We start from the raw sequence: 25628 nt of genomic DNA, 5'->3' as shown, positions 1-25628 counted from the left end.
TGCTTCGCCTGTGACGTCATTCGGAGTGGCGTTGGTTTCCGGTTGGGTGCTTCTGGCTTCCGTTTCCCCAGCGCTCGCCGGATCGCCAAGCCTCGCCGCTCTCCCGCTTTCCCGCCGATTCCCGACCAACATGGCGGCATGGGCGGACGGCCTGAGCGACGTCGAGCGCAAGATGCTTGCGACGCGACGGGCAGTCGAAGTCGAAGTCGAGGTCGAGACACCAGTAACAATAACGATACCACGATACTACGGACCACGACCAACGCACTCCGTCGAGCGAGGGAAAGACAAAACGTCCGGGTTGCTCGTGTAGCCGCCGTAGGTGCCTCGGGCGTCGACGGATGACGGCGACGGCAGGTTTTGTTGACTTGCGGTAGATGGCGCCACAAATAATTCATACCCTTCTAGCGGCAATATTAGGCTTTTGAAGCGCTTCTGCATGCCTAAACAACAAGATTTTTTAAAACTTAACCTTAAATCAAGCTTACAATTGCCTAACACTATCACTTACAAAAACCACTCCGAATGACGTGATACCACAGGTTCCATTTACGGCCACTATGTGGCCGCAGGTTGGGAAAAAAAGCGTTTTTTATTTTACGATTACGCAGCGAAATAGAGGTATTTTGGGGTATGGTGGCAGTTTTTCTCTTCCTTATGCCGAAGTAAACAATATAAAAAATACAAGCTGCACATTCGTTCAGTGCTAAAATCATTCCACCGCCCCTTTAACACTGGTGACGAGGATGGACTTGAAATGATCGGGAACCAACCTGGCGGAGCACCTTAGCTTCTATCCATTTCGGTTGTCCCGCGAATCCCTTAATAAAGACGGCTTTGAATTTGCAGCCTTCTTCACCTTCCTTACCCCGCGGACATCAATTCTGCTGGTGTTTTCCCAGTTGTTGAGCTTGGTGTTGTATGGTGCTTAAACAAGAACCGTGCCAAGCTCAACAACTGAGAAAACACCAGCAGAGTTGATGTTTGGAAGCATCTGCGGGTTAAGGAAGGTAGAAGTCTGCAAAGATGCTAAGTTCAGCAATTCTCAAGCCGTCTTTATTAAGGGTTTCGCGGGATAACCGAAATGAATAGAAGCTAAGGTGCTCCACCAGGTTGGTTCCCAATCATTTGAAGTAACAACTTCAGATGGAAGAATACAAAGAAGGCACATCAACGAAATGCGAAGTCGGTTAGCCCAACATTCGGAACAATGCAGTTCAAAGTCGTCGACCAACCGAGACGGAATGTCCAACGCGCCTGAATGTCCAACGTGCCTGAATATCCATTATTGGATCTTCCGTCTCGTTGGACATTCAGGCTCGTTGGACATTCCGTCTCGTAATCTTAAACCACCTGCGACTGGATTGTTATTCTTCAACCATAAGCGGTTAATAGCAAGTCCGCCGAGGTGAGGTCGAATGGTTAAGCGTCAGATTACCCGGGGCTCTGCAGCCCGGGTTCCGGACGTCAGCTAGTTGAAAACACATTAGCAAAATATTCATTTTAGTACTTTATCGTTAGAAGTTGGAACCGCATTCCTGCAAGATAAGTCGTGATTTGATAGAACTGAAACGCGGTCCGATCCGAAACCTTGCCGGCCAGCAGCTCTCACGCGAGCGGTAGATCTGGTCGGCGTACCTTGCTCCTGCTTATGGCTTAGAACACGCTAACTCCGTTAATCGTAGTCTGCTGCTTCGATATTGAGTCGTACAATAGGATAAACTCGAAATTGGTTGCCCTGTTCCTCCGCGCAACTGCACCTCCGTTGCTTACGCACGTCACGTGGCTCGCACATATAATTGCTATGTCGAGCACGTGTGGGTTCTGCGATAAGCAGTGCTGGTTTGCATTTTGAGCAGCTGAAAGCCACTCAGAAAATATAAAGGGCACTATCTTCAGAAACATATGGTGCTTGCTTTTCGATTCTCATTAAGGCTCACAACGTTTCAAGTTTTCGCATCTGTTACACTGTTATCCCATCTACCTAGGTTCCCAACAACTAATGTTCATCTGTGCTGCTAAGCACAATTGAAGTTGCTCCCGTCAGATTACCCGGGGCTCTGCAGTGCAATGGAAACTGATTTGAGCTGCTCCTAGCCTGCTCCAGAATGTAGTTTTAGCTGCTCCGAACCTGCTCCAAAACAGCTGTTTCAGCTGCTCCAACGGCTGCTCCCAAGTACATTTCATGAGTTCCATCCCTGAATTTGGAAGACTCCCCGGTACCAGTGAACATCACGAGGGATGCGGTTTGCAAATAAGAAAGAAGCGTCTTCATGGGCGCTGGGGCCTGACGGCGGGTAAACATTTCTTTCACGCAACTTGCAACCGTGTTGCAAGTTAGCTCAGTGTCTTCTCTCTTGGGCGCCCTTCGTGTGCGCCGTGCTCAACGCCTGCCGCCTAAAGTCTCTGAGGTCGGATGTACCGTTGCACGCAGGCTGTGCTGGCGTACGGCCAGACCGGGTCTGGGAAGACATTCACTATGGGCACCAGCTGCGCATCTCGAGCCATGGCGGAGGACACCGGTATCATACCGCGCGCTGTCCAGGACATTTTCGCTGCCGTCGGCGAATGTCGGGCCAGCAAGGACTTCCTGGAGGTGGGTGCGTACGCGAGGAAACATTCAGGCTGCAGTCGTGCCGCCGATGTGCAACACGGCGATCGCCGTCCAAGAAGTCTCATTCGAACGTCGCTAGTTTCCTGACGGTTCTGTTGCGGCTGCTGCAAACACCGTGTCTTTTGTATGAAAAATACGTGGGACTGCGGGTTAAATGGACGGGGTATTCCTGCGTGCGGGATTTAGAATGTCTAGCATTTACGAATTACGACGAGGCACATACTTTGTTTCACCTTATGTTGTACCCCAGAAAAGGCTAGAAGCGCGAGCTCATAGCGTTGGGAGCTGCTCTTAAAGGGCAACTCCGCTTCATTTTTGGTTTTGAAAATCGCCTACACTCTAAGAAAAAAGGCAGGAGAAAGGTAGCAACGGCGACTGTTCCTCCTTGTTGCGGACAAGTTGCCCAGAGAAGGGAGGAACGACAGTTCAGATGAAAGGAGGAGGATGAGTTCCTCCTTAGATAAAAAAAAAAGAAAAGTTCAGTTGGCGCAGTGGTAAAACATCGCGCTACCGATCAAGTGGTCAACGGATCAATCCCCAGAAGAGCGGGTATTTTTTTTTTTTTGTAAGGTTTTTTTTAAATTTTTGTTTACCAAAACACGCATAAACAAACCCAGACCGATGAAAGGAAAATTAAAGTCCTTATTATTCTCCGAGACGTTTTCCTCCTCCAGGCAGACCGGAGAAAGCTTTCGCCCTCCCGACTCATCTTCTTTCGGTTTCGTTTTTCGAGGACATTGCGCGCGTTGTTTAATAAATTAATGTTGAGTTCATTGAGCTTCAGCGGCAGCGAAGGCTGCCTGTAATTCCGTCGTCTAGTCCAAACGCGCAGAACATTTCGGTTGCATTGACGTTTTTACCACTAATTTTATCAAACGAGCTAACGAAGAAACAGCGAAGTTCCGGAGCAGGGCCAGCAGCGCTACATACACTGGGTAAGACGGCCGTCTCCAATTTGCGGGACACACGCGGAACTACAGCAGCGAAACCACGAGGAACTGTGTCGACGTTTTCGACGTTATGGAAATCGCGGTAACTGCGTCCAAGGAAGGCAGGTTTTCCTGCCGGCTGCCTGGGTGCCTTCCGTGCTGAGTTCGGTTGTGCTGTCCCGTGTCGAGTGCCAACCGGCGTTCAACGTGATTCTTCTGCTTTTCAGCAACATCGTCAACGTGGTTCTGTATTTCTTCGTGTCAGCGACATCGTGATGGCAGTGTTGTGGGTTGTGAACAGAAGACTGGAATTATCGCCTATGTGACCGTGTGTTCGCGTATCAGTGGTGTAACAACAAGATGAGATGACGTAAACTGTCGGGCATTGATGCCGCTGGTCGGGCCGTTATCGGAGGGGGCGGGGTGTCGCAGGACGACATTCCGCTTTACATTAAAGAGTTTAAAACCACTTGAGGGATTAGGTGCAGTCGATCGACGTGTGGATAGTCATTTTGGAACGCTGGTCTGAACGGTAAGCTCCTATCGTACAGTCAGTACAGTGGCCAATGTGACTGTGGGTCCCCGAGAGCGATTGCGCTCTGGGGAAAAGACAACATTACGAAAGTATGACGGAAAGTACGTATATTTATAATGGAAGTTTAGCATAAAAAAAAAACAGGCAAAATTGAAAAAAAAAACGCTATCCTTTATTTTACTGTTTAAATATACGGTTCCTGTAGAAACTGCCCTCTAAGTGGCGCGCTGGGATGAGCGCTAGAAGTTTTCGAGCTCGCAACGGCGTAGCTCCGTACACTTAACAGTTGTCGCAAGTCACGGCTTTGACTGCATTCAAGTTGATCGAGAAGCGATTTCTCTGCCCGTGAAGCATCACTTCCAGCTGAGTGAATATCCGCTCTACAGAAATTAATTCAAGACTGCAATTGCAGCTTTGCGCGAACAGCACAAATAGAAAAACGAACACAACAATATAAATACTGGCTACGAAGGGCCATGCGGGAAAACAAACTCATGGCTTGGAACCACATTGGAGCGGCTCCATTTATTGGCTTTCAAATAATTATGGCATGATCGAGCGTCTTCTTTTTAATAAGAGATTCATCCCCTGAGCCATTAAAAATAGCCTCAGATGTATGACATTGCTGGAAAAAAATGAACATGTTCGGAATATTTTTTATTGCTTAGGGAGTCACCGAAAAATTCCGTAGGTTCAAAACGACCACTATAAAAGACGGAAACGCAAGGCTCGGTAGTAGTGATCGGGGTAGTGTGCTGTTGTATTGATGTTTGTATGTGCAATGCCTGTGTATGCGTTCAATATATGTTGACCTGATGCTTGTAGTGTGCGCAACGTGTCTACATGTGTTAGAGATTCCGAAGAAAAAGAAACGCGATTGTGGCGTAAGAAAATAAACATTTTTTGTAAAACATGAATTGGGCGGTACTTAGCGCCACCTAGCCTAGCTACGTGCAATTACTCTGCTTGACCCTGCCATCTGGTGGGAAGCGATTTGACATCCTTTTACGCTACGCGGCTACGCCAGAATTTCGTGTTACCGTGCTGAGAAAAGCCAAGAGGTTGCTTCGGATTTGCTTTTTTTTTTTTTGAGAGCGGCTTGGCGGCTTTTGGTTTTGCCGGCGAATGATTTTCACTTCTCGGTGATGTGCGGTTGACGTAACGGTTGACGTAACGGTTGACGAAGGAATTGTGGCTCGAGGAATAGCAAAGGTAAGACAAAGTGCGCGAACTGGGTGCCGGTTGTCTCCGTTGAACATCGCAGTGCTGACGATGAGAAGACTGAGTGACTGCATGCTTTCAAAACGTAAGTTTCTTTACCTGCAGAGGTAAAGAAACTTCGGAAATAAATACAGTTCGCGGAAAGCTCGTGTTACGTTTTTATTTGGTGCTCCTCTCGCTTCGTGCAATAGACTTAGTGTTCTCGTTAAGCCTTATCGAGCTCGATTTGCTCGATTCGTGGCCGCCATAATGAGATGCAGTCGACGGAGGAACTTTTGCTCCCCTGCTTAAGGGACGAAAGTTTCTCCCTTTCTGAAGGAACATATGTGTCAAGAGCGTTCCTCCCTTTAGGGAGGACTATACTGACCCTTTTTTCTAAGAGTGTAGGAAGACCACACGTCAAATATTACGACGCAGTTCTGTCTAAATGTTTCTTAAACGGTCCTGCAAACTTTGCAACTCGCCAAGTGGCCGAAATCGGTTGACTCGAGCGGGCGAATAGACCGATGTCACCAAGCGAACTGCGCAGGCGCGCGCATTCCGGAAGTGGTGCCGCCGCCATGCTACTTGTAGTCATCCCTTTCTGGCTTCGTCGTATATTATCGTTTGGAACATAACATCGTATATTATCGTTTGGAACGCTCCGGTATCAGCTTGGATTCTCCTGCATATCTGTGCCTTATAAGATTGTGTTGTTTGTGATTGCTTAGTTTGCCAGCAAGCGCAGAGAAACTGTTCAAGTCGTCTTATTGTTTTAGGATCGCTTTGGTCGTCTGCTTCTTCGTCTTCGTGAACGCTTGAGCACACTGCCGTTTACGCAGTGGTCCCACTGCGGCCGCAGGAGAAAAACAACGACGCTCTACTCGAGCTTTCCGGCTTCTTGGACGGTTTAATTAACTTGGAAACAAGTGAAGATCTAGTTTAATGGCAAAGAACAAGAAAATTCGAGGGACCATCGGCTTTGTGTAGCACCGCGGAACAGCATCAAATGTCTTGGTGAAAAACTAAGCTTGGTAGTGCTCAGTCTTGTGCATAACGTTTAATCAACAATGAAGTAAGAATAGCTAAATAGACTTTCTCGGTGGGCGATAGTTCTCTAAAAGTTGTTTTATTCTAGTTGACAGCCTGTGCGACAGGGTGCAGATGAACTTCGGGGAGAAGCCTGCACACAGAAGAAATGATCTACAGAAAGGCCATGCCTGACGCGCCGTAACAACTGACATTTGTCAAAAAGAAGCAACCATGCAAGATACCTGAAAGCTGGGGGTGGGGATGATTTTTCGTGTAGTTTCTATTCAGTTTTATTTTGTTTGCGCCAGCTCCGATCGCTAAGAGTCGCCCAATGGTGGAAGCTTTTTTCTGCGGTCTCGATTGGTGTTAATGCAGAATGGATCAGTAACACCAGTTACATTTTTGGCGCTGAGTGTTGCACTTCTAAATTGCATTATGTGATGTTTTCACATTTTGTATGAAAAAAAAAAAATGAAGACCGCTTTCGAAAAATGTTGTTTTATTGGAAGTGATGCATATCGAGAATCGCTTTTTTTTTTTAGTGATTGTCCTGATTTTTTGAGGCGCAGTTGTGCTTGAAACATGTCGTCGCATTAGCAGTTATAACCACCAAAATACACCGAGCAAAAAGTGTATTAAAAACGGCCACAGCAAAGCAGTGGAGAAAGACCAACGCATAGACCGCTACGGAGCGAATTCTCAGAGAGATTCCAACGTACGGAACACTTCGGCATGCTCTGTGTCTCGTGCCCTGTGATCTTATACTTTTTAGCTGACGTGCAATAGGTGGATATAAATTATGAAGCAAATCGCGAAACAAATCGAAAAACGCTATTTCTCCTTCCGTTCTGTCCGGCTCTGTTTACCTTTCTTTGTCATGCTGCTTTCGGGAAGACATAATATCCGAGGCCTTTTTGCCTGTAGTCACCCAATGAAAACCATGAGTAAACACCCGCCTAAAAGTCTCGTGCCAACCCGAAAATTTCCAAATGCCGGGAGGGCGGACAATGTGCATTGACGCGGCCGGAAAACTGGGGAGAACTACAGGTACTAGAATGCACCGCGGCAGCGGTGGCGTCGCGCAACTCCTGGTGAGGTCGGTCTATTCAGGCGCAACCAACAGCGCAGTCAAGGCTACGGCATGGCCGGAGCCAACATTGAGCTAAACGTCATCATCATGGCCCCCTTTTGCTCGTTTCTCCGATCGAGCGTAGCGCATGACGTCAGCAACGTTGCCTCTCGGCGCTCAGCGGTGTCTACGTGATTGGCGTACGCGCCTGCGCAGCGCGCTTCTTGGCAGCAGACCAACCGCCCGCCGTGGTCCCGCCGTGGTCCCGCCGTTACCGCCGTCTTCCGCGTCACAACCACGGTCGTCGTCTCACCGCTTGTGACTATTGCTTCTCGGAGTTTCGTCCACATTATGGACACCACGTGCGCAGAGTCGCAGACTTATGCCGCAGTTGTGCAGACGTCGTCGAATGCCGTAGACACCAAAACGTGGCGAAGAGTGCGGTGCAGACGACACTCGCGCCTGCCGCACTCCCGCCCCCATCCCGCCCGTCGTTGGGCCGAGGATCACGTGACATCTCGTACCACGTGATGGCCATGTACTTGGCTGCCCGAGGCCAATGTTGCCGGACGGAGCCGAAGTTTCGGTTTCGATTTCCGCTCGTGTTTAAAATTAGATTTAAAAATATATATCCCATTTTTCGCGAAGCAAACGACGTAGTGTCTTTTACTAGGGCTTTTTAATTCGAAATCACTCATTATGCCGAAATCTTCGGAATTGAGCGGAGTTGCCCTTTAACGCACGAGAGCTTATGCCGCCGAGAGCTCGCGCTTGTAGCCTTACCTGCGGTACATCATAAAGTGAAACAGAGTATAATCTGTCGCCGCCCGCTCTGCCAGTCATGTGACCTAAAATTCCCCTTGAAGGGGAAATTTAGATTTTAGCGGTTAACTTTCCGTCGCGGTTAACGTTGGCCAGCTTCAAGAGCCCCGGAGTACCAAAGGCATTTCTTGACCTTCTCAATTTTCTTTTCCGTTCCCACCCTTAAGTAGACCGCTCGCTCGGTGTAAGCTTTATTTTATCGGATCTGCGCCATTCATTGTCGCGTAACTGTGGGGGAAACGTTCCTTTTTATATGCGTTTATCCTTACAAGGCCTGTAGGCTCTGCTGCATTAATGCCAAGATCGGGAGGAGCTCCTCTAGATCAGTTTGACCCCTGCCATAAAGATTCTACTATAACTCCTTTCCATAATGCCCCAAGGTGTTCTGTTTCAAGTCCCTGCAAACTTCTGGTCGAACGAGAGGAGAAGCAATTCCCATGAGGACGCTGCTCTTTGCAACAACCATAATTTATTTCGTCACTAATTCGACCAGTGCTTGGCTAAAGAACCATTTAACGAAAGGTTTTGTCGACAAGTTTCGGGTGCTGCTATAAGACAGCCGAGCAACTGGTGGGATAGGTCTAATGGCATAGCAGAAAGACCTCGCTAAATCTCCCACTTCGCAGTTTCTATACCACTTGCACGTCCTACCTAGGAATTGGTCTTTTCTGTGGCACCTACAGAAAGCGTCTTATACAGGCGAAGTGGTGACTATGCGCTGGCATTCGATCGAGCCTGCGTGTTCCCGTTTTATTCGCAGATCTACAAGGAGGACATCCTCGACCTCCTCAGAAGCCAGGATCCACTCGCCACCTGCGAGGACAACAGAAGGTAAGGCAAAGTAGCTTCCTTGGGATCTTGAACAGTTTGCCGATCTTGAAGTGGCTAAAAAAATGTGGCATCTGCAGCATAGAGCTACTTCAAAAGCTGCACTTAGAGCATCGTAACTATTGGGAAATACAAACGCACCAATCTGCGATTAAAGCGCGAGACACATGCGCGAAAAATCCATCCGATCCGACGTCCGATCCGGTAATACGACTGCCTGATCCAAAAAAATTTGGTCGCTTCAGACGTCGGATCGGCAATCCGACATGCGTACAACGCGCCAGATAGTTTCGCACGGCGGACGGATTGTCGGATGCGTCCAGTCAATGACAGCACAGCTAGCGCGAACGTCATGATGACGTACTGGGTCTGGCGGGACGAACAAGAAAACGGGACGGGCGACGGGAAGCCGGACGCGTGGATCCCGCTGACCCGTTCGAGAAAGATGGCCCCTTCGAAGAATGCACGCGCTAGCGCGAGAACGCGCTCCTAACTTCGTGTGAGCTAAACCGTCAATCTAGGACCAGAGATCTATGAACACGGACCTCCGCTGGAGTGCTTGGATCCCCTGGGCGGAGCCCGACGGATCGTCGTGTCGCATGCAAGGTCGGAAGCGTGTCTCAAACTGTCGCGTACGGCGAATCGGAGCGGCGTTCGGACTGTCTGATCGCACGTCGGATCGGACGATTCTGCCGTCCGTGCGTTAAAAGTTAAGAGTTAAAGATTAAGAGAGGAGGAAGGGGGGGGGGGGGGGGGGGGTAGTCTCCCCCCTCTTGCAAAGCTTCGCGAAAACTTTCAGCCGGCGTACCATTTCCGTCGTACACCTTTTTCAAAGGTGTCGCGCCCTCCAACCGGAGCCGTAGAACCTAGAGTTCTGTATACACCAACTCAGCTCTCCTACGTCACGCCGCGGTGGTGGCGCGCCGGACGCACTTCCGGTCTCGGGCGGTGGGCAGAAGTCGCCGTGCCAGACATGCATTCCTGTGTTCCTTTGGAAGAAACGAGACAAAAAACCTGCCTTCTCGTCAAAATGCCGCGATGGGGGCTTTACCAAGAGAGTCTGGGAAGGTTTGAAGATCAGTTTTCATGTGTTTTTGCACCCTCCGTTCGTCCGAGAACGTGGATAGCAGCCGTGAAAAGGGCAAACCTGACGCTGTCGAACTACGATTGCGTGTGCGGGCCACAATTTGTAGTCGCCAGATGTATTTGCTTTGTTCCAACATGACCGAGAGAAAACCCCCAAGTTGTCCGGACCACCCACGGATTCAGTGCGTCTTCAAATTCACACGGCCGCCTGATCGTTCGAACTTTCGTCTGCTCTTTCAAAGTTGTCTGCTTTTTGTCGTCTGCTCGTTCAAACAAAAGCGGCCCGTAGACCAAAGTTTGACCCAGTGATTGCAATAAGAAGTAATTGCAGGCCTCAAAAGACTTAATTAAGTAGGCTCCGTGTAAACAGTAGATACAAGATGTTGATCCTTGGTACCGGTGGCCATCACCGACTTGTTACGCTTGCTCTGTTCCCGCTTCCGATTTTCAGTATCAACGTCGATCATCGCCGCTGCCTTCTACACTTTTGCAGCACGAGCGACGTCGCGACCGAAAATAGCTAGAAGAATTTTATCATGGTTTTGGCGTCCATTCTGTGGCGTTCATGCGAATAAATCGCCGCACGTAAAATTATTTATGGAAAGTTTAGCGACGTAACGAGCCTTGATAATTTCGCTCAGGCGATTAAAGTGGTAAGACATTGCGATGAGGACGTAGAATCGACAATTACAAAGCGAAAAAGAGTATGCAGACTCACACAGACGCCGACAACGTGACATTCGAATGGTTTGTTGACGCGGGACGCGGTGCTTCTTGCCCGTACTCCATTGCGCATCCGTTCGGACTGTCGTCTGCTCTTTCAAATTTAGCTGCTTTTTTTCGTCAGCTCGTTCAAACGACAGCGGCCCGTAAGCAAACGTTGACCCGGTAATTGCGATAAGAACTAAGTGCAGGCCTCAAAACACTTTTGAAGGTTGGTTGGGGTAAGTCGGCTAAGTGTAAACAGATACAAGAAGTTGTTGATCATTGTTACCAGTGGCCATCACCGACTTGTATTGCCCGATTCTACTTGAGGTTTTCAGTATCGATGTCCACCATCTCAGCTACGGTTCACGCTTTTGCAGTCCGAGCGACGTCGCGACTGAAAATAGCGAGCAGAATCTCGACGTGGGAGTCAGGCTTTAGCGCCCATTCTGCGGCGTCCACGTGAAATGAATCGCCGCACGTCACATTATCCACGCAAAGTTTTGCCTCGATAGTTTTGCTGAAGCCGCTCAAGTAGTCAGACATTGTTAGGAGGACGTAGAACCAACAATTCCAACGCGAAAAAGAGCACGGGGACTCCCACCGACGCCGACAACAACGCAATTCAATGGTCTGTTTATGGGCGACGGCGGACTTCTTGCCCACCATCCACGGCGCATGCGCGGCGCCGGTGACGTCCGCTAGGGGCGCTCCGGTTTGTTTGTAAACATGAGTTGGTGTATAGGCTCCCTACGGGAGCCAGAGTTGCGCATTTGTTTTCCCCGCGCTGCCACGCCGCTATTCGCCGAGATCCATCACGTGAGGAGCAAAGCATCCGTTGGCGTGCAAGAAAGCCGCCTTTACGGTCGCTCCGCCGACGTTCCTCTTGCCCCGGCGTATGTTTCCCTGCTTTCCGCCTCCTTTTCCTCCTCTCCTGTTTTCCATGCGCGGCGGCGCGCGCGGCGCCGCTATTCGCCACATTTAGTCACGTGAGGAGCAAAGCATCCACCTCGTGCGGGAAAGCCGGCTCTACGGCCACGCGCCGAGGCTGAATGCCCAACTCTGCTACCGTAGGTAGCATATACAGGAACTCTAGTAGAACCCCCCTGCGCAAGAGTCGGTCAAGAAGCGGGAAGGGAACTTTAAAGGGGCATACCAACAATTTTTTGACCGGTTTGAAGTTCGCGCTGAAACGGAGCTCCATGAAAGCAGGAACACCGAGGAAAACAAATATTACACAAATTCGCAATATTTTGTGAGTTATTAGCAAATTAAATATTGCAGAAAACAACTTTAAATAAGCAAAACATAGCGCTTCATGACGTAAAATGAAACAGTTTAGCGATTGGAGCAAAGCGGTTGGCCAATTGGACGCGAGTTTGGTTGATAGCCCGTCGGTCCGGTCGGCTCGTCGGCCATTAGGCCTAGCTGCAACCATCGTAGCTTTGGGATCAGGTTGCCATCATCGATGAATTTACCGGGCTTATCGGATTTTTATTGCGTATTTGGGCGTCGCGCCGTACGAGGACACTCCACGCAAGCGCCGCGTCTCTGCCTCAGTCCGCTTCGACAGCCGCGGAACACTCGTCTCCCGCAACTCCGCCACCGGAGCCACTTCGGCGAGTAGGAGGGAGAAACTGGTGAGCGGTCCCGTTGGGCACCGGTCCCGTCGCCGCACCTCACTCGAACAGTGAAAAGTCTGTCACAGCACTAAAAAAAAATAAGGGTTCCCCTGGCTCCTCTTACTGCTTTTAGTTGACCGGGACCGGGGGCGCACAAGTGAAAATACGATGCGCGTTCTGTGCACGGATCACTTGTCGTCTGCTCGCGATGGTACGTCGCGGACGCCGCTGGGAGGCGCGCATGAGCGACAGGGCGTTGTTTTCGCCCTTTTTGAACTTTACTTTGCAACTTTATTAGCTCTATAAAAATGACTTGTTAGAGAAATAATGACGGTTAACGTGTGATATACTTTATTTCGCTTCAAAATTCCTGGGACGGCTCTCGCCAATCACGAAACCCAGAGAATGTGACGTATAGTGAAAGGGAGCGCCGTTATGCGCGCGCATTCGGCACCTCGCGGCGCCACCGTCGGAGGAGGTGTTTCCGAGTTGTCAAATTAAAATACGATGCGCTAATATTTTCAAACTCTTTCGTTGTCCACTGGGTTTCCGGGACCACTAGCATGTAGAAACCGCAAAAAAAAGTCGACGCTCAAATACTGTTGCAGGGCCCCTTTAAAAAGTGGCACTCAAATCTCCTGACCCCGAATCTGACAGAGCGGAGGGTGGCCTCCGCCGAAGAGGCCTTTCACCAGCTGGAGGTTGGCTCCGCCTCGCGGAGCACGGGGTCCACTGAGATGAACACCCGCTCGTCGCGCTCTCATGCCATCTATACGCTCGCAGTGGAGTTGAAGGAACCTGGCGCCAACGACGTGACCACGTCAAAGTTCCATCTTGTGGACCTCGCCGGCTCGGAACGGGCCAGCAAGACCAAGGCTGTCGGCGACCGCTTCCGCGAGGGTGAGTGCACTGCTCTAGGACATCCTCCCTCCTGAAACCTGGTCTAAAAGCTACTCCAGTGTATTGTAGCTGCTTGCGAGAGGACGCTATGCGGAGCGCAAATGCGTCTGCTTCTTTTTGGGTGTTGTGATGACGTCGGAACACAGAGCTGAGATTTACTCCAGTTGGAAAGATGGTGGGTAGACCTCTAGGCAGCTTGCTTTGAAGTCTATCCTTCGATCAGAGCCAATCCGAGCCTGGCAGTCTGGCGTCACCACAACCCCAGCAAAAGAAGCAGACGAGCTTGCGTTCTTCACTGAGTGGAAATCAAGCGATCTCTATTTTGGACGCACTAAACACCAGTTGGAGGCTTGTTCCCGGCACCACGAGTATGGCTTTACTGGTGCACAATACGATCGCAGCCAAAATAGTAGTATGTTAAAGCGAAGCCTCATACTCCGCTAAAACCAATATTAAAGGTGCAGCTGGTGGGTTAGCTCCAGTCTTGGGTAAGTTACTTTTAAAAAGTAATTCGTTACGGCTAGTTACTAAAAAAAAGTAGCAAAGTTACCGTTACAGTTACCGCAACAAAAGAGTAACTCGTTACAGTTACTTTTAAAAAATAACATTACTTTTCAGTTTTTTCTAGAACACAAAAAAATTCGGAAAAACTCACCAAGTTTTATTGCATAAAATTAAGAAGGATGCTTTTACTTCATGTTTCATGTTCACTCGTTACAGTTACTTTTAAAAAGTAACATTACTTTTCAGTTTTTTCTAGAACACAAAAAAATTCGGAAAAACTCACCAGTTTTATTGCATAAAATTAAGAAGGATGCTTTTACTTCATGTTGGCATGTTCATGTTGGCAACCTTCATGTTGGCATGTTGGCAACCTTCATGTTGGCATGTTCATGCCTAGCAACCTAGCAGCAGTTGCTTCTCGAAATTAGTGTCCGAAAGTTCCCCTCGTTTGATGGCAAACACGAAACATGCGCAGTGTGAAGTAATGGTGCTAATCAAAGTACGAAATATGCGCCGTGCCGTCTGCATGTATTGTTGTTTCACAATTGATGCACCCAATTAAAAAGCGTTTGCGCAGAAAAAAAAGATGTAAGTGTTCAGTCACGAAGTGCGTGCGTAAAGATAACTAGATTATTTTTTTTCATCACATCTACATGTGCTATATTCGGGTCTTCACTGGCCAGAAAGAACGTATTCACAGGTTTGTGCAAGGCAAACTTGACATTCTAAATGTCTGAACAGACAATTTGGAAAGTGCAAGGAATAGCTAGGTTGCACGCCTTCAATGAAATATTATGAAACAAAAACTGGAAAGTAATAACAAAAGTAATGTCGTTATTTTCATCGTTGCCCCAGAAAAGGTAATAGAACTACGGTTACAAGTTACATTTTGAAAATAACTCATTACAGTTGCAAGCTACCAAAAAAGTAACAAAATTACAGCAACTTGTTACTACCCAAGACTGGTTAGCTCAGCCGTTAGTCGAGCAGCACTAGTGTGCGACTATACTCCGTTTCACTCTAAGCACAAGCGAGGCTGTTGATAGGCGCGAGCGTTTGGGCCTGAAAAGTGCTGGTACTGCACGACCTTGCATGCATGCTTGGCAGGAACGCTAAAAGCGTTCCTGCCAAGCACGCTCTAGCACATAGCTTTAGCTTCATAGCTCTAGCTTCATTGCTGCACAGATTTGCCCTTTAGAATAGTGATGCAGCGATGCTGCAGGCCTTGCGCCAACATCTGGATGTCGCACAGACACGACGACCGGCATTGCCATATCCCTCTTAGATATTTCGGTTTCACCGTAGATCTAGAAACCAAACGTTGAGTTGCCCTTTAAAGGGCGACTCCGGTCGAAAACAAAACCAAAGTAAATGACTGGTATTGCTTTAGTGGCACCAGCCGAAATATTGCGTCAAAATGATGCCGCATACTCCACCAAAACCAATTAACCCCGTAAGTCATGACGTCACAACATGGCGTCTCGGTCCAAACAAACCGTTGCTAGGGACGTTGCTATGGAGACTCCACATGAGGCTAGATTTTTGCTTACAAGGAAGTAAATAAGTTTTTCTAAGCAACCTAACTTCTTGATATCTAATTATGAAGATGTTCTTGTCATCTCTGTCGTATCGCAACGATGAAAGCCATTCTGAAGTCTTACACTCCACTTTGCTTTGGTAGCAGACGACACGATAGATTTGCTGGTCTCTGTTGCAGCGGGCGTCTTCATTGAATTGCGTCGGTAAACGAGCGACAAAAACAAGTGCATCGCCATGGCCGCATTGGCCTCCGCAATGTGCGTTTTTTTTTTCTGTGAAGAACCCAGCTTAGTTACGAGGGGTGAAAATGCAATAAAATCAAACCGCGTCATTCAGATCACTTACGACGACGACCTGAAGTGCATTACCGGCGTAGTGCAGGCCAGCATGAGAAACAAATCGTACGCCGTCAATGTAAGTCGTTTGTTATTATTATTGTGGTTGTCAGGTTATTAAAAAATTGCATGTCTATCACGATTTCGCAGTATTTCTTTTCCTTGCTATACATCAAATTCCGTGGATGTGCTCTTTTGGTGAAGATCTCTATCAAACCCGCGGTGCGAGTACAATCTGTAATAAACTCACCTTATGTTTTTATCCAGTTCTTTCGCGCTTTGGGGTCTTGCGGAAATCTGAAGAAACTGCAAGAATCTTTCTCCACGCGATGGTTACAACCAATACCTGGTTGTAACCATCGCGTGGAGAAAGATTCTTGCAGTTTTTACGAAGCACCCTCGCATAGCGCGAGTCCGCAAACAAAATTTGGGCTCTCAACGTTCGCCTGAAGTGCTTTTCTCACGGGTGCAATGCGCTCTTTTAGCAGACGATCATCTCGATCGATGCCCGGACTTTCGATAAACCATATTTTGCATCGCGCCCCACTATGAAGTCTTATAAGTGTCTGAAAGTCATTATATTTCAAACAAATGCGATGTCAGAATATCGTCTTTATTCACACGATTCAAACGACGGCCCCGGCTTGGCCGGCTGGAGTGCGGCAGACGGCATATTTCTTGCATCCGTCGTCTGCTGCAGGCATCTTGAGGACCGGAGCAGGTTGTATGGTCCAGTGGGCTAGAAATTGACTGCAATAATCTAATTTCTGACTTCGAAGTGCGGATGAAGAATTAGGAAGCTGTAGTTGCATCTGGACTGCCACTTGCTTTAACAAATGAACGTGAACATTTTTTTTTTATCTTCATTTGGAAGTTTCGATAGCTTATATATCAGCTTGCACTTGCAGAATTTACATTTGACGACCTTTCCGCTGTTAGCAGATTGCACCCAGCCTGTAAGAAGTATTCATGAAAAAAATATGGGTGAATAAAAGCGTGGACTGCTAAACCAAAGAAGCAGTCCAGGAAACAAGTGAACGTGCTGGAATCAGTTGGTGAACCATCCGAGTACTACTTGCATGCATTGCAAGCAAAGTCAACTGTGAAACCAATCACGGTAACATTCGTGGTACATGGACTTCCCATTGAGATGGAGCTCGATTCGGGATCCCCTGTCTCGCTGATCTCCGAGGATGCATACCTGAGCCATCAGAGAAGTCTGCCTAGACCAGCTGAAACAGACATCAAGCTCAAATGCATGCAAAAGCTTGAAGACTTGTAGGATGCAACTACTATCAAGGTTAAGCTGGCATGTACAGGGTGTCACAAAAGAAAATTTACAAGTTTTTATTTACCGCAAACATAAACTAGGCATCGCTGAACGCTCATTCTCCGCCCAAAGGTAACGCTAGAGGTCACAACCAGATGCCAAAGTTTCAGCCCGTTTTCGGTTTCTGGTGCCATAGCCCCATGTGTTCGAAAATTCCGTCGGCCGCCATTTTCCCATTGAACTTTTCAGAAAATCGCATAACTTTTGATTGAGGTATCGGAACAGGCTGAAACTTTGGCATCTGGTTATGACCTCTAGCGCTGCCTTTGGGCGGAACGGCCTTCGGAGATGCCTAGTTTATTTTTGCGGTAGAAAAGAAAAAAAAACTCTGTAAATTTGTTTTTGTGACACCCTGTACATCTTTCATGTTTATAAAAACCTAAGAAAAACGTTTGTTACCTTTTTTAAATTCAAATTTTGCGATTTTCATTTCCTTTAAACTAAGTAGTCGCACAAATTACTTTTACTGTACGGTGCTTTAAAAAGAGTGAATTGGCAAATTTTACTAGGCCCTTTTAAGTGGAGAACATAATAGCGCTTCACGACAGGGACGAAGAGTAGGAACGAGACAACCCTGCTCTTTGTTCCTGCTCTTTGTCCCTGTCGTGAAGCGCTCTTATGTTTTGCAAGTTTCAGTAGCAACTCGCGCATGAATCCGCATTACTCAACCTTTAAGTGTGTTGCCATGCCCCACGTGCATGCAAGATCATGGTTTCTTTTGCACATGCAGAACATGAAAAAACAAGCTGTATCAAAATCAACACCACATTTATGCGGAGGATGCCAAGCTCTATAAAGCGGAAATTTCGTTCACTTATTGCAGACATCAAAAAAGCTTTTTTCTGGTGCATGTTTCCTTAAAGGAAGCTGAAGCGGTTTTAAATACAAGAAAAAAAACACCCTAGCATAGCTCAGCCATCACGAATATCGTATTCGTTTGGTAATTTTATGCGCGGATTAATGGGAAAAGCGTCTTCAAAGTAGCGCTGAAGCCACGCTTCTCCAAAGCAGACACAAAGGGGAGAGACGAGGAAGCCCATCAGCCGACGGCACGAGAAGACTGGCTGGGGGACCCCGCCGGCGCCTGATCTCACTTCCCTTTTTTCGAGCCGTCGTCGTTTAGAAAAAAAATTGGGTTGTGTGTATGCTTATACAGCCTAGAACTTGGTCTGCCTCAATGGGCGACGAGTCTCCCAGCTGTAGATGAGAACCAGTGCAGTACAACCGCTAGCCTGGGGTCTTCATAACGTGCATCACGCAGTAGTGATACACGGCTCATTCAGACCGAAATGGGCAGGGTGGGGATCGAACCTAGGATCCCTAGGTTCTTCCCGCTGCAGAATGCCCAGGGACCCTTTTGAACACAGCATCCCTGGGCAGTCTGCCGCTGCATAGTGCTTGCTTTTATCCGTTGCCCGGTCGTCTGACGTATTGATTATTCTCTTGTTTGTTCACGAGTTTGCGAAATTCTCGTGGCACCGAAGCAAATGACTCGTGCTGTTGAACGATGCCGGAACACGTTTCCGTCCGGAACGTGTTCCGGACGGCGCGTATGAGAACAATATACTTATGGGTTTGGGTCTGAAGAAGGCTCTACTAAACCCGACGCTCTGCCAACCATCTTTGAACGTAAGAAGGGGATTAAAAGGCAGGCGCAAAGAGGAAACGAAACTAGGTAGGAATTTTTGGTCGACTCTTCTAGAAAAAAAGCTTGTTAAGATGTTAGTTTTGTACATTGTACCAAAAAATCCGCGATCATGTAGCCAAATGGCCGGCTTCCACTGTCTTTCGTGTCAGCCGCATCATTAGTGTTTCAGTTTTGGTTTCTTATATCGTTGAAGTGACCATATTTCCGGGACCGACTCCGCTACCCAAGATTGTTTTCTTTCGTTTTGAACCTGATCTGCCGCCCAGTCGCTTGGGAGAGGAGGGCTTGTTGTAACAAGTGGTCATGCAATTCATCATGCAACTTTCACGGTGCAACTTGTTTTAGCATGGACTTTTTTGTTTTACAGTTGCTGATACTATTTGAGGTCATCATTCTTAAAATGAACACAAATTTTGTTAACTTTCCCTTCCATAGGTTCATATTCTCTTCAGGAGCACTTTTTGGAGATGCAAAGCATGTGACATTTTGTTGTTAATTCAGTTCTCTTTTTACAAGTTATGCCGTGTATTCCGTATAGTTTGGATCGCCCGATCGCATTGCCGTAACAATGCGATCGGGCTATGATAATGCTAGGTGGTGGTCTAATGCAGTCAACAAATCTTGGGAGAAGTATGTGAATGTACAGGCCCAGGAAACTTTCACGAATTCAACATTAAATTGAGGGCTGCCGGGCTCCGCTTTCTCTAAGACTGTAATTGCGTAAGAATTAGAGGCAAACAAACTAAACAGGGTACCGCTATCACAAGGATGGACCCTCTGTGCAGTTATTCGCGTAGTATGCAAGGACATGGCGGTGTCAGAGCGGTGACCGTCTCATCACCCGTCTCATCTCGAAAAGCTCTTACCGAAGCCGATTATACTATCCCTTCAAACCACCTCAGCCTTGGTTAACAGTGCAGCTTGCATGCTCACGTGTCCAGCAGCTGCCCAGCATGAAGGCTGAGGTGTGCCGAACTCTTGTCCTCTGACGATTGTTTTGGGGAGGGTCACGCTAATCCGGCCTGACGCGTCCGGTCGATAAGTTTATTTTCAATGTTTTACGTTACAATAAGTAGCAGTCGATACGTTTCTGAACGTGTGAAGCCGCCCATGTCGCGTCGGCGCAGGTGGTTTCTCGTGTCTGCCCTTATTACTGTGGGGAGTCAATTTTCTGCTCTGCCAATGGCTGGAACGTCGAGGGTCTCCTGGACACTTCCTGTGCCGATCCACCGAAAGATTTCGAGAAATCTGAAGGCGAACCCCAACAACCAAAGCAGAAGTCTCGGCTACTTCTGCAAGCGAGAATCGAGATGGTCCTCTTACAACGTTATAAAGGGAAGCTCTTCAGCTTCCCTTTAATTCATACAGTTTATGTGGTTCATTTGCTAATGATCACTTTAGACTCTCTTCCCAATGTCTGCCACAGTAGGTAACGTTGTACCAAAAAAAATCAATTCTTTCTTTTTTAACTTCGTCATTTTTGAAAATATGCAGATTTAAAGAGGTACGGAAACGAAATTTTAGCGCCAATCTTTCTGCATAAATATGGGCTAGGGACAGGCACCACCTCGGAAATATCAATATCGCGCTGTAAACCACACGAAAACTAATTTCAAACCTAATTAAACGATTTCAAATTCACATCTGGTGGATGGTGGGAAAGTTCTCGTGACATCACTTGTGGCATAGGAACAGCGCCGTTCTGCGGCAATACGGCGTGCCGGCAGAATTAGCGTAGGCCTGAACGCATTTGCAAAGCCTTGGCGGAGAAAGCCAAAGCGTAGTTGGCCACAGTGAGCTCGTTCACGTTGCGGCTCTTTGCACGACACGACCCGAGCGCGCTTCTGGCACGGCCGGTATTACCTAGTTGCTGCGGGTCGCGAGCCGACGTTAAAAAAGATATGTTTGAACAAAGTGTCAGCAAGAGCCACGCAAATACCTGGTCACACTCGGAGCGGACACGCGCGTTTGATCGAAGTGCTGGATTCGCTCTGTTAGACCGCGTTTCGGTACGCGCTTCTGGACCGATCTTTTACTATTGCAACTCGATACTGATATGACACTCGGCAAAGAAAGGTTGGACCGACATCGTATAGCTCCCACGAACTCCTATAGCTCGACAGTGACGTAGCGTCGTGTCAGAATAAAAATGGCATAGTGTACATACCGTGTTGCGAAGGTAATCCGTATGGCGTTTATTTGAGCTCTATATCACACAAAACATGGAGATAGAATCAATGAGAGTTCCTTTTCGACGACAGCGTTCTTCACCGCTGTCTCGGAAAACAAGGAGATCTAGATGACAAGGAGAAAAGACTGACCTCTGAAATTTAGTTCAGGGATCAAACTATTCATCCACAAAGGTCGCGCGGGCATCTTCCATTCAGCAGGCCAGCCGGTCATGGGCAGACGGTCTTGGCCAAGGACCGCCGGAGCAACGGTGCGCCGAGTCGGTGTTGCTGCTAGGCCTATTATATTCTGCCGAGCTCGCTTGGTCGGTAGAATCGTGGCCGCTGTAGCTCTTCTCGGGTGTTTGTGGATCCTGCGTTCTTGATCGTCGTGGCCTGTTTCAAGTACTCCTTCCTTTTTTCTTGCTGGTTGAAGTCGGGACGCACGAGGAGAGCACGTAGAAAAATAAATGTCCGTTGGTCGTCGCTACCAAGTAACTGAGCGACGCTGTCGGCCATGTTGATTTGATCGTAAAAGCTGCGGAGCTGTCGTAGGATTCTGTCGTAACCTGCGCAAAAGTTACGACAATTTCGTTTCGAGAATACGGGTTTTCTCAAATTTGTCGTACACGTTATGAGTTCGCTTTGAGAACCCGGCCTCATCAGAGCTGTTTTTGTCACTGGTGCCGTGGTTGCCGATTTGCCGTGATGCAGCGTGCGTGCAGCCCTTGCACATCTCAAACGGCCACGTTGTCACAGGTCGTAAATCGTCGACGCGCCACCAAGTGGCAACGCTCGTAACCACAACATCTATGCCGTAGCCTTTCCCGTCAGGCACAAGTGACGCCACGAATGCGCCCAATATCCCAAGACGCATCGCGCTCTCCGATGACTGATTTTTGAGCGAGCACCCAATAGGGCCCCTCAGGGAGAAAAATATAGCCATCCGTTCAAAATACAAACGCGCGATTATGATTTACTGATATCATTGATCATATTGGACCTATTTCTGACCATAATAGGTGTATTTCAAGTTTCGCTTCAGTATCCCTTTAAAGCCTGCCAGGGATACTAGATAGCTGGTGCCAGCCTCTTCTCTTGTCACAAGCGTTAGCAATGCAGTCAATACCCTCAACGCAAATATGTGAGCCAGTCGTAGCTTTTGCAGCTGTGTTTGGGACTGCCTGCAAGATGTTATCAGACCACGAGTTCCATATCTTGTCTCCCAGGCGTGCAGAACAACCTGGGGAACGTCATCAGCGCGCTGTGCGACGAGAGCGGCCACATCCCGGGATTCAAAGCTGACACGTCTCCTCCAAGGTACTCGGGGTGTTTCTTCCTCTCTTAAAAGGACTAAAAACTGTTTTTCGAATGGCCCGGATAGAATGCATGTGTGACTCCTTTCCCGAAGAAAGTGTTATCAGACCACGAGTTCAAGCTTGTCTCGATTGTACAGGGAGCTACCGAGAAAAAAAAGAATGGTGTTTTCTGGCCCGGGTGAATAAAGTGCATCGCAGAGTGCTCGAGCTCTGCAAGAGTGCTCGAGCTCTGCAAGAGTGCTCGAGCTCTGCAAGAGCGCTCGAGCTCTGCAAGAGTGCTCGAGCTCTGCAAGAGTGCTCGAGCTCTGCAAGAGTGCTCGAGCTCTGCTCGAGTGCTCGAGCTCTGCAAGAGTGCTCGAGCTCTGCAAGAGTGCTCGAGCTCTGCAAGAGTGCTCGAGCTCTGCAAGAGTGCTCGAGCTCTGCTCGAGTGCTCGAGCTCTGCAAGAGTGCTCGAGCTCTGCAAGAGTGACTCTAGTGGTTGTTCAACGTGAATGATTAGACACGTTTGCCTAGGTCAAAAAGTAGTTGATAAAAACAAAATTTTCTCCGAGCCGACGTCTAACTAAGCCTAATATCGTCAGAAATGACATTGTCGGCATGTTGTACATTTCAGTGAAACACTTGTCAGCAACAATCTTTTCTTTCTGACAAGTTTGTTTCACCCGTATGAATGCAACAAGCGTTCACAATAACATTTTTGTTTGAATGATATTAAGCTCTGTGATATCCACCCAAAACGAATTGACGCATGTCATACCATTCATGCAAAGTTTTGCAATGTAACGAGCCTTGTTAATTTTGTCAGTTAACAAAATAGCCGGACAGTGCTAGGAAGATGTAGAATCGTCGGTTTCAACAAGAGAAAGAGAATGTTGCCGTTGCCATGAAACCCAGCCTTATGACGCATTCAGCATTAATTTTTTTTTGTTTTTTTGCAGAAGTTTACAATGATTTTTTTATGTGCAAACGTATAAGCATGTTTCGGTGTCTCGGCTGAATCAGAGTGGCAATGTTAATATTGACTAAACATTTTTTTTTTAGGAAAGTTAGTTTCGCGAGATGCATCTTTAAGGGCCGGTTGCACCAACGTCGCTTATCTTAACCCAAAGCGGCGCTTTCCTAAGCCGGCTTAGCGCCCTAAACCGAGCTTAGGTAAGCACGGGTTTAAATTCCGGTTGCACCAACGTTAAGCCGGCTTTACAGACGCGCCCCTAGCTAAACGCTGGATTTGCGTAGGGAATCTAGGGACAAACAGAGCAAACTAGGGAACGCTCAGAGCGACGAATACGATTGGCGGAGAGGAATCACGTGATATAAACAAAACAAAAAAAAGAAAAAAGAAAAACTGCGGTAGTAGTCGTCGTCGGCGTCTGCTTTTCGCTGTATTTCTTCGGTGAGTAACAAATTAAAGGTCTCCAAATTCAATCATTTTTTCGTTTAACTTTCAATAACAGAAGTCAAAGCTTCAAATAAACACGAATGCTCTTTACATCTGTGATTGTGTGTTTAATATCGGTTGATAACAGGATATTTTGACAGTGGTAGTAGTTTTCGTGCTCACATTTTGAGGCGAAGGAGCCATCGGGGGCCCCAAATCTCACCAAACGCGAGAAGGACACTCTACTCGCTACATCGCTGAAGACAAAACATCATGGATATAAGTAGGCAGGTAAGATGACTACTAAAACCAAGTCAAGCCTGAGACCGATGAAGTTCAAAACAGTGACGAACTCGCCACGGCAGCTGCGAAAATGCCCGGAAATCGTCGAATAGAAGTCGTCAAGAGGTCAGGTCACGAGACCTTGCATCGACGGTACTCGTTGCTATCAGCAAGGTGACAGAACTGCACTGTACCGTCGTTGAACATCCGCTGCAGCCTCAAACGGACTTCAGTTTCACACTGTCGAGTTCAGAAAAAAAAAAAAAAACTCCCTCTAGTACGTCACATCGTGCCGATAAGAACGGTCGTCTCTTCGCATCACCTGCCCCAGCCTGCCCCGATACAGCAATGCACGAATCTAACATAGTAGTCGTTACGATTTGTCGTCGCCACGAATGAAAGATATAAAGCAAAAATATTCCTAAAAAATCGCGATCACCAAAAAAGTTACGGAGGACACAACAAGGCGCAACTTTCAACTTAATTTTATTGAAAACGTGTTCCGGTATATAGTCTCAACCATCGTCACAATGACAACAAACGACAAAAGTAAAGGGAAAACACCATCACAGAGCACAACTCGGAAACAACAGTATCCCGTTCTCGGGAAACGAATGATATAAAGCAAAGTATATAAAAAAAATGCGATCACCAAAAAAGTTACAGTTATGGAACGATACAGTTTTCTGAAGCCAAGATTCTACTCGCGAGATAAGGAAAATTCACTGAAGATTGTCTCAAAACTCAGAAAACGAAAGAAATTGAATTTTCACTGTTTTATTACTTAAAAGCGCCGCAATCTAATGCAAACGGCAGAGGTGTCGACAATCAGCTGATCGCCGAGATCATGTACTGCCACTATTCAACGCGCTGATCAGATTGAAGGATACGCGCTGCAAGTGTAAATAAACAAGGTGGTAAATAAGAATACGTTACAGCTATGCGAAAATTAGTAAGTACATACGAATAAGCTCGTTGACAGAAGAACCAACGGGAATACAGACGTGAGCCCCACAGCTCCGTACGTTTCTCGGTTAGGGCTAACACGCCCTGAAAGTGGAGAGCCAACTTGAAAACAGGGGTCGATAAACACTTCACGCGACAATATTTTGCATCCTTGTCACAATCGAAAGTCATCTTGTCGAGGCTTTCACGCTGATGTAGCCTAAAACACTTTGCACAACCAATTTCGTCCACCGCGTCGACCGTGACAAACCAGCCGCCATGTTTTTAATCCAGGATTAAGAAACAACCAGAAGCAAAGCGCCCAATGTTGGGCGCTTAAGTTAAGCGTAGTTTAGTGCTAGGTTTAGCGATAAGCGAGTTTGGTGCAACCGAACGAAACCGAAACTAAGCTTAAGTTCCCGGCTAAGCTCCGCTTTGCGCTAAGCGACGTTGGTGCAACCGGCCCTAAGACTACTCTAAGATATGCAGGCTTAATTACGCTTACGTCGGAAATCATGAGCAACCAGCTCGCCCAAAACAGCACTTTTCGCCACAGTTGTGCTTAAACTGGCAGAACTGTTAGGTGTGGGGACCCGTCAAAGTAATTTGGGGAACATTAGGTTCCTAGGAACCTAGCTTGGGAGCCTACGTTCCTGGCGACGAGCCTCTGCCTTCCTCCTCCGTCTCTGCACAGGGGCGGCACACCGTCATGATAGCGTGTGTGAGCCCGGCCGACTACTATTGCGACGAGACCCTGAACACGCTGCGGTACGCGGACCGAGCACGCAAAATCAAGAACCGGCCCGTCGTGAACCAGGCGGAGATCCTTCGGCTGAGG

The 25628-nt window shown here is 47.8% G+C and overlaps 1 protein-coding gene across 2 annotated transcripts; it reads left to right on the top strand.

Annotated features, from left to right (window-relative positions):
- The first annotated feature begins 2252 nt into the window (after positions 1–2252).
- On the top strand, positions 2253–25628 carry LOC120841278 (kinesin-like protein KIN-5A). Of its 2 annotated transcripts, XM_040212137.2 has the most exons (6): positions 2253–2297; positions 2435–2596; positions 8962–9032; positions 13226–13342; positions 22096–22186; positions 25485–25628. In XM_040212137.2, exons 2-5 carry the CDS (start codon positions 2480–2482, stop codon positions 22169–22171), a joined length of 381 nt encoding a protein of 126 aa, XP_040068071.1. In that variant the 5' UTR covers positions 2253–2297; positions 2435–2479; the 3' UTR covers positions 22172–22186; positions 25485–25628. The 2 variants fall into 2 exon arrangements, with proteins under 2 accessions (XP_040068071.1, XP_040068070.1); XM_040212136.2 differs by lacking the exon at positions 2253–2297 and having other exon boundaries at positions 2325–2596.

Source organism: Ixodes scapularis, unplaced genomic scaffold, assembly GCF_016920785.2.
Source record: "Ixodes scapularis isolate PalLabHiFi unplaced genomic scaffold, ASM1692078v2 PGA_scaffold12__126_contigs__length_90152505, whole genome shotgun sequence".
NCBI classification, from domain to species: Eukaryota; Metazoa; Arthropoda; class Arachnida; order Ixodida; family Ixodidae; genus Ixodes; species Ixodes scapularis.
The sequence above is the reverse complement of the archived record's forward strand: the minus strand, read 5'-3'. Positions and strand labels throughout refer to the sequence as shown.